Here is an 8,208-nt window from a genome sequence, read left to right as displayed (position 1 = left end):
AGAGGTTTATGCATGTAATCCACATATGGTGAGTCATATGTAAATGATTCACATAAAATTGTTTTTTTCTAATTTGAAATACATCTAAATACACTATCCTGCCTTCTGAGCTCATGTATGATGCAGAGTTGAGGCACCTGGTAGCCGACTTGAATTAACAACTCCATGAAACCTGTTTAGAAACCCTTTGCTTATTCTTTCCTATAGTAAGCTTGTCATCGTACACCACACAGTCACTAATTTAACAGAAAGAACCAGATAAATTTTCTAGTGTATTATTGAAACTGTAGCTGCAATTAATACATTTATTATTATTTATGTTACAGAAATTTGAAGGGATTCCTCCTAAAATAATTTTGGCCTAAATATGACTTCTTAGTTTTCCAATTTGAAAAGACTTGAAAAAGCATATTCTGTGTTCATTTCTTACCTGTAAGGCTCTGATGTTTCCAACCTTTAGGAAAATTAAGTAGATACATTGTCATTCCAAATTTTTTTCCTTTATATAGACTTTATCATGGACTGTGACTATCTTTTGAAAAGGAGAAAATTTGAGGATCTTGGCAGTTTCTAGCATTTTTTATTTGTGTAACCTGAAAAATAAATTAGTAGCAATGAGCATTCATCGTATTTCCATGTCCTCTATGAGGCCAATTTAACATTCTGTGTGCTTCTCCCCATCTTAGATGCCACAGTCCAGCAGTCATTGGCAGAGATACCCTGCCACTCAAACTGAGTTGCACTGGAGTCACTGATTTTTAATAACTTGCCTTTCATTCCTGTTCCCCAGGAGGGCGATGAATGGAGAATGTCTTGGAGGAATAGGTGTTGGGCTGGTGGTTTTCTGGGATCATTGCAGTCTATAGTATCATGAAAATCCTGTCATCAATTTCTTCTATTGGTAATTGGGCTGCAAAGCTACACAAAAGTGGACTTTGCAGCTGAAAACTAGAGTGAGAGCTGGAGGCGTCTCACTTTTCTGAGTGAAGATCAGTCAAGTAGACCTGTGTTTAAGAGGGAATTTCACTGTGAAGTTTTCTAATTATCGTCAAATCAAAGTTATGATCTTCATAATGCCCAGTGAGGTAGCATAAGACCTCACTACCGCTAATGGCTGCAGATGGTAAGGAAACCAACAGGTCAGATATCTCTCCAGTGGCTCCCGTCTAAGTGCTACGCTTTTATATAAGCTTCATCTCCTCACAAAGAGTCTGTAAGTACTAACAAAACTCTCAGACTTTGTTCCAGATTTGTTTTAAAGTTAATCTTACCTAAATAAATAGTTCAAGCCTTGTCACTCTTCAGTTACCCTGGAATTCCTAATGGGGTAAAATAAAAAGGAATCAAAAACACAGATAAAAAATTAAGGGTGGTGAGGTGGGAAGGAGGGGGTTGATAAAAAAAACCATCACACAATGAAGCCGCAATGAATGTGGATTATCTGGGAAACAATAAATTTATATTGCTCTTCACTGTATCCGTCTTCATTAACTGTCATTACAGAAAGAAGTTTTAACCAGCATATGACATTAAGAATATCCCGTCCTTATTTTAAAGGTGTTTTGAAAATATGTTGTTCCATTTCCTCTTAAAAGAAGGAAATATATTATATTCCAGCATCTTAATATGCCAAAGGCCTGCCTCCCGTCCACTGGTGTTTGCCACTGGTTGTGTTAAAAATGAAGTGATTCTACATCACTCTTTTGCATGTGGTTACTTTCAGCTTCACTGTTACCTGCTGAACTGGAAACTCCCGTGCACTCCTTCCTCCATTTGCTGCAATAGTCTGTCTTTGGAGCTCTAATAGTAGTCCTTGAAATGATACTAGGTTTTGGATTTAGAAAGCAATGAATCCTTTTTCATAACACATTTTTATATCTCTCCTTTTATTCTATTTTTTTGGCATGGTCAATGTTTAAACCACTGCAAGAACTGAATAGGAAGAGATTTTAAAAATTAGGGTACAAATATTCTGCTAAGTGAAGGGTTTTCTGCCTTTTCATCATGTTTATTTGAATTAATAATTTCAATAATACATCTATTTTTCCTTCTAGGCATTGCTTAGCACCCACAATATTCTGAATACTAAACAAGTACAGTAATGTATGTCTGAAAATGTTGAAAAGGTGAACCAAAGTCAAATATAGATTTATTCCACAGCGTCATAAATAGCAAGTAGTTTCTGATTGCTTGAACTTAACTGCCAAGTGGTCTGTATAATTTAGGCCCAGTGGTGCACTGGCTGTTTTTCCCTTGCCCCATGTGGAGCAATATTTAGTTCACTGCCACTCAGCAGACAGAATTCATGCAAATGGATGGTGATATCAGATCAGAGTGCTGATTTTCTTCATTATTTTAACAGTGGTTAATTTTCCCTTCAGAATTCCCCTTAACGTGACCTGCGGAGGAGTCTCTGAGACCCAAAAGCTTGTTTTTTCTTGCTGTATCAGCTGCTTAAATAGAAGGTGTTAAGTCTTCTTCCAAATCTTGCTTAGACCATCATGGCTCAACAGAATGTTAATATTATATCTGTATTTTTTATTTTAGGTAATTTCTACTTCCTAGTTCATTAATATTTCAGCTTTTGCTCCCTATGTAATAAAGGATATTTTTTTGTTGTTGCTTTCTTCTTCTTGCTTTTTTGAGTCATTGGTCTGTGATCAGGGAATGAAAATAGTGTTGTTTTTCTTCCAATTGATTTTCTTTCTGTGTCTGCTGCTTTTGAGACTTGGTCTCTGTCCTTGGGTTGTGAGAGGGTTAGAGCAATAGTAGAGTGAGATTTGGTGGGCTTATTTTTCTCTCTTCTGGGAACTTCATATGCTTCTGTTTAGAAGATCACCTTCAATGTCTCTCTACACTATCCATGGGAAAAGACTTTTCCAATAAAGTTGGTGTGTGATCTGCACTTTTACATAGGTGCTGTTGGTTTGAAGAGGTGTATTGTGCTATTGGTACTCTGGAGAGCTTTTAAATTATTATTTCATTCATTCTGCAGGTTAATGAGACCAAAATGTTCCCCTTATTTTCCCATCTGATATTGAAATGCAGCAGAGTTAAGAAAAAGCCTAACTGGTGGAAAGCCAACATTTTGATTCTTGTTGGTCATTCCTAGAAGTTTAAAATACCTTTTCTTGAGCATTTACCTTGTATGAATCTCTTACTGAGAGGCATCAGAGAGTCTCTTATCTGCTTAATCTAAATAGGCAGCAATTAGGCGAACTGTTACTGTTTCCTCTCTGTAGGCCCCAGGGATTCATGGGCTCTCCAGATAACAGGAAAAGTTTGAGCTGGATCTTAGGTAGTGGTGTGTGGACAATTGCTTTTTGAGTTTGGTAGGCTATAAAAAAACCCCAAACACTAAAAAAATCACAACTGGTTGTTAACATGAAATGAAAATATTTCAAATTCCTTTTCAAGACAAAACACTACAAGAAATTAGCTTTTTTTTTTCATGCAAATCCAAGGCTTTGAATTCAAATTATTCTCTGCTCTAGTATTGTTGTTTTTTAAATAAACTATTTCAAAATAAAGTGTACTGCACTTCAGAAAATATAATATGAGTTCTAGTGGCCTATATATTTGTTAGATGGAGAACATTTCTTTCAGCATTGATGTTACTATCAAAATATGTTGTCAAGAAGATATCAAGCAGAAATCTGTCAGAACAAGAGGATTTCAGAGTCACTGAAACACAGTCATCTTTTCCGTCTTCATAATTTAGCTCAGTCCCAAAGTGACCTTCTAGTTAGCTCAGAACTGGCAGCATGAAAGGATACTGTCTTATTCAGTCAGGATGTGCTGATTCAGCCCTGTGAAATTCAACTTGAGAATTCAGAAAAAAATATGAAAGCAAAAGTTTTGAATGAAAAAAAGTTTTATTTCATCTGCTATGAATTAATTTTCCAAGTTGTCCAAAACCCATTCTCTGTACAGAACCAGTCCTTAATACTGGTTTTCATCAGTTCTGGATCTTCTCAGCTCCCTTTGCTCTAGTTCAAGGAGATACTTCATAATCTACAATATCTACACTTGCAGTATTTCCCTTTGCAATATGGATCACAGGCATTAATTTGGATCAACAGATAAGACAATATCTCCAGAATCATGAATAATAGATGTTCTCAAAGGAAATGTTTCCTGAGGTGTAAAAAAAAATACATGAAGAAAAAGAAATTACATAACCAATTGTATCTTAGATTTGTGTTACAACAGTAACCTAAGGCAAAACCTAAACATTTACATAAATAGTTTGAATTCTACCTCTTTTGTCAGAGAAAAAAGCTGCAGACCTAGCCCATTAAGTATAGTCTGCTATAAAGCATTAATCACCCTAATTCTGGGAACTGCTTGGTGATTATTCTCATCCAGGTCTCTTCATAATTAAGATATGATCGCAAACCTTTTTTTTTCTTGTACTGTCTTCTCACTTTTCTTGCAATGATTGAGAATTACTTGCCTCCTTTAAACATAAGCCAAATTCATTTCAAATGTAGTCAGAAACAACACTACAAAACTGATGGTTTGGGATTCCATGTTTATTACTTCTCAGTAACTTCCGTATAAAATATACTCAGTGCACAAATGAAAGGATGTTGTTTGTTTTTCCTGGCTGCTGTCTTTGAAAACTTATCCTGGGATCTGCTAATTAAGCTTTCCTGTGTCTATGACCTACGTTATCATCGTCAATAGTGATGTTCAGTGTTCCAAAGTTTGTCCTTGTTTTTGATAAAGAGATACAAGGAAGCGAAAACACAACACATTCACCTGCCCTTTTAAAATGAAAACTTTTATTAAGTGAAATCCAGGAATACGCTATTGCTATGGCCATATAGCAATATGCAATTATGCATATGGGTGTGTAATTGCCCAAAGTGCAAATTTTACATCTTCGTTTTAAGTATATGGTTCTTGACCTTACTGGAGAGAGAATAGCAGATAAGATGGGACTCTATTTTGTCAGCCCTTCCTTTGTTTCTAAGCTAACCACATGCCCACAGCCTGCAAACAGGATTGGAAAGGAACCTATACTTTTTAAAGACCATTCGATTTAAACCATGTATGTAAATGTGTAGAGCAGTAAAGATCAAGCAAAAATGGTTGAAAAATGTTGTGGTTTTGCAGGGGCATTTCTTTTGATTTAAGCAGGCCTTGCCATCCCTCTTATTCCTTCTTCTGCACCATCCCCTCTGTGACTGTAGCACAGCATCAAGCTGTGAACTGAATCAGGGAGCTGATGCAACCTTTAAAAAGAAACAAACTGAGAAGGATAGTAGGTGGTGAGAAAAAAATAAAAGGTAGAACAGGGGCTGCTTAAGCAAGCAAAACTGCCAGAAGAAATGCTCATTAAACCATGGTTTGACTGATAGACAGTTGATTAGAGGTTTCCAAGGTTGTGAGTTTTTAGATGTATACCTATTTTTTCCCTTTGTAATTCTAGCTGTAACTGAGCAAATCACTTTTGAGCTCCTCATTCGGCTAGGTTATTAATTTCATTATTAATTTCTCTTAGGTTATTAAACTCCTTAGTGTTATGCAATATTCTTAGTTGGAGAAGTTTTAGAGTGACAACCATATTTTGGATTTTGTGTTAATGAAATAAATTATTAAGCTATTTAAATGGATCTTGTTAAAATGTTACGAGCAACAAGTTGTACGAAAAACAGAGACTTTTAATATCAACACAGTTTTTAAAGATGAAATCTAATAACTGTTTTGTTTGAATATTAAGACTGCAGCATCCGTGCTCTGACAAATCTCTGCTGGTTTCACTATGGAGAGTGTGTGTTATTAAAAATTCCATTTAAAAAAACCCCACAAACAGATTTTTGTCTTTTAGAACTACATTACATAAGAAAGAAATAATGAAGGGGGAAATACTGAGAAATACTGCAAGAGAATGAAGGAAAAACACTAAACAGAAATGAGACCAGAGAGAAAAAAAGTGGTAGAAGAGAGACAGCGGGATAATAACAAGGGTCTATCAAGGAATATTTTGCAATTAAAAGTGCATGTAATAATTGCACATACAAACTAAAAGTTTTAAATATTATGTGGATACTGAGACAAATGCTTCTGAATTCTCTTTCTGTTCCTCCCAAATGTAATCAGTGGTCTGTCTTGACATTTCAGTGCAGACATGGCCAACCTAATGATGCTGCAAAGAGTTAGAATTATTTTCTTGAGGGAAATTCAAACTGCTTTGTGTGTAAGCTGATGTTTGTATGTGTTTCATTCATGACACTGGAGAACTAGGTGTGGATCTCCAGGAAGTATCATCCAAAAAAGAACAATTTTTGTTGCAAGGTGTGCTGTGGAAAGATCAATACAAATCTTTCTTGAAAGCCCTTCATTAATGATAGTTCATCTAAAATCCTGTATTTTCTAATTCTGAGGTAATATTTTGCTTTTCTATTCTGTATTAGGGAAATGCTGAACAAAATGTGAATTCTGTCCTGATTAATCATGGATAAACCTTCCATAAGATCCTTATTCCACCTGCTTTTTCCTAAGACGCAAGATCTGGAAAGCCTGCCTAAGAATCACCTCTGATGAGAACTGAGAAAGAGGAAGTGCTTAGGTATATGTGAGACCTCTTGGGCTAAAATTTTACTTTACCAGCAAAGACTGTAGCAGTCATGAGGTCTTCCACAAGCTTTCTCTAATTCTGAAGTCAAGAGTTAAATGTCATCTTTGGAAAGAATGGGAAACAATCTACATCTGAAGCCAGATTTAGATTGAAAATTACATTAGGGACAAGAAATAAGTATCAGTCTTCATTGGTACCATCATCATCCCTGTTTCTGTTTACAAAGATATGTTGGAGTGGCTTGGTCATGAACTCTCTGTGGTTGTCAAATTTGACCCTAAATTGCTACATGAAGAGCGTGTATCAGCATTATCTATGTAAGTGCACGTTAAGTATTGAATATTCTTAGCGCTTGATTTAGTAGTGCTCCCTCTGGAGTTTTTCCTTTGTGCCAATAAACTGGACTTATTTAGAGCTGTTGGCTCTGATCCACCATTTCCTTGTTGAATGTTTAGAATTTGTAAGTGTTGTGACCCTTTTGCTGATGCAAGTAGTCCTAATTCCAGCAATTTACACTTGTCACTTTGCTTTAAACTCCATTACCGCGCACTGAAATTCTACACAAAATGGCTTGGAGACCATTTAACAAATAACAAATTGGAGATAGAGGGATTTTGTCCCTTATGTCACAGTTAATTATTTATTGGGGTTTTGGTTTTGTGTTGCAGGACTGTGACCTGGCCCAGCAGAGTATTGTTCATATTGTTCAGAGTTCACAGAAGAACAGTCAGAATAAGGATGAAACAGAAGATAACCATGCTGGAGGCATTCTAAAAGCCTTGGAAGGAGAACCTGAAAGTCTAACTCGTGTAGATCTCAGCACCAGCATCCTCCCATCAATCTCTGCAGGGTTGGCTGTTATTCTGGATACTACAAAAACCAGCATTTCCCTTCCCTCTGAAAAATCAGGTAAATCAGTAATTTGGTACATTTCAATACACAGACCTGAACATTTGTCTGTTTCTTTCTTAAGGTGAACTGTTCTATACCACAGGAAAAAAACCCAACATATTGTTTCTTTTAGGTGTGAAGCAAAAAATGCAACTATACTAAGAGGTGATAAACATCTGATGTGTCTTCTAGCAAAATAATTTTGCTTTCTGGATAAACAGAGTGATTTCTTGTGTTGTTTCTGTCTCTAACTTGTAGTATGCTAATATTTTTACAAATTATTATAAGTTGGCAAAAAACCCAGAGGTCTATGAGAATGCAAAAAATAGTCTCTGTGAAATTTCCATTATAGAAGTTTCCTTAACTAGAATGCTGGGCAGCTTATGCATTGCAAATGTGTTTAATTCCCAATCTGTTGTAATGTTTTCATACCCATACGTCTCGTAAAAAATATTTCTATACAATAGACTTATTATTTATAAAAACATAGCTGGCACAAAATATGATGATGATTCATACTATGGATTTTTTAGTGTTCTTCATCCACCAAATCATTACTGAGGCTATCTTCTCTTCATCACAAAAAATAGTCCAAGGCACAAGTTAGGTTACTGAAATGGGTTGTGCAGTAATATTTAAAATTGTTCATGAGAGAGAAGCTCAAGTCAGAAGGAGATATAAGAATCTTTTAGCTATTACATGAATCTTCTCAGAGTAACTCCCCTCCTCAC

The 8,208-nt window shown here is 35.8% G+C and overlaps 1 protein-coding gene across 1 annotated transcript in view; it reads left to right on the top strand.

Annotated features, from left to right (window-relative positions):
• Positions 1 to 6,814: 6,814 nt before the first annotated feature.
• PRKN (parkin RBR E3 ubiquitin protein ligase) overlaps positions 6,815 to 8,208 on the top strand; it is a gene marked incomplete at both ends in the record, with an annotated part of 525,235 nt that continues 523,841 nt past the window's right edge. Inside the window, 2 exons of the mRNA XM_081998560.1 lie at positions 6,815 to 6,886; positions 7,255 to 7,495. Of these exons, the coding sequence (XP_081854686.1) occupies positions 6,815 to 6,886; positions 7,255 to 7,495 (313 nt within the window). The remainder of the gene's footprint in view (positions 6,887 to 7,254; positions 7,496 to 8,208) is intronic.

Source organism: Phaethon aethereus, assembly GCF_964289735.1.
Source record: "Phaethon aethereus genome assembly, chromosome: 3".
Lineage (NCBI taxonomy): Eukaryota > Metazoa > Chordata > Aves > Phaethontiformes > Phaethontidae > Phaethon > Phaethon aethereus.
This window is presented reverse-complemented; position numbering and strand designations above follow the sequence as displayed.